This window comes from Epargyreus clarus, unplaced genomic scaffold (genome assembly GCF_041222505.1).
Source record: "Epargyreus clarus isolate Ecla_fem2 unplaced genomic scaffold, WU_Ecla_fem_2.2 ptg000003l, whole genome shotgun sequence".
NCBI lineage: Eukaryota > Metazoa > Arthropoda > Insecta > Lepidoptera > Hesperiidae > Epargyreus > Epargyreus clarus.
The window spans coordinates 2,291,527-2,292,455 of NW_027332211.1; the positions used below are offsets into that span (position 1 = coordinate 2,291,527).

Genomic DNA, 929 nt, shown 5'->3' on the forward strand with positions numbered 1-929 from the left:
AAAATATTATCTACATACGTTACTCGATGTGTCGCAAAATGATAACACCTTACTATATAAAAGCTTTGCAGAGTATTACAAGGTATAGTTGAAACACACGACGAAAAATAAGGTACGTTGAAATAATACATAATTCTATTTCATCATCATAATTAGATATACTTACTCCTGGAAGTATTTTTGTATTGTTGTACAAATAAAACTAATCATCTATTCATGACGTGAAATATATTACTTAACTACACTTTTTTTTCACAGCAAATATGAAATTCCTGCTCCTTACTGCTGCCCTCGTGGCTGTGGCCGTCGCTGGCCCCACTCAACGTCTCGTCCACATCGGACCCGACTTCATTGAGCAACCCATCTCTGTTGGACCTGAAATTATTGACCAATACCACCCCATCTCCGTTGGACCCGAAATTATTGACCAATACCACCCCATCTCCGTTGGACCCGAAATTATTGACCAATACCACCCCATCTCCGTTGGACCCGAAATTGTTGAAGAGGAACACCCCATCTCCATTGGGCCCGAAATCATTGACGAATACCACCCCATCTCTGTCGGACCCGCCATCATTAACCCTCCTGCAGCCTCTAGCTCACCTATGGTCCAGATCATCATCAACATCAACAAGGACGGTCAGGTTGTAGGCGCCCCCGAGCTCATCCAGAACCCTACTGATATCCCTGAGAAGCCCGAGATTGAGCCCACTCCAGTTGATGTTGTGGACGTGCCCATCACTCCCGTTGATGTCGTCGAGCTCCCTCCCGCAATCATCGGCACCCCTGTCCTCCCTGAATTCCCCGTCATCAGCCAACCCGAAAGCCTGAACTAAGTTCTTGCCTCTTGATAATTTTACTGAATGATCAATCTGTAAGATCAATCAACACTAATTTATGTTTTTATGTAAACCAATAAAATCTGA

At 43.9% G+C, this 929-nt stretch overlaps 1 protein-coding gene across 1 annotated transcript; it reads left to right on the plus strand.

Annotated features, from left to right (window-relative positions):
- The first annotated feature begins 262 nt into the window (after positions 1–262).
- On the plus strand, positions 263–929 carry LOC140749885 (uncharacterized). The gene has a single exon (XM_073083128.1). The coding sequence runs from the start codon at positions 264–266 to the stop codon at positions 837–839; it is 576 nt and encodes a 191-aa protein (XP_072939229.1). The 5' UTR covers position 263; the 3' UTR covers positions 840–929.

What these genes read in the sequence shown, in the direction of transcription:
- LOC140749885 (XM_073083128.1), top strand. Translation starts at nt 264, where the DNA reads ATGAAATTCCTGCTCCTTACTGCTGCCCTCGTGGCTGTGGCCGTCGCT.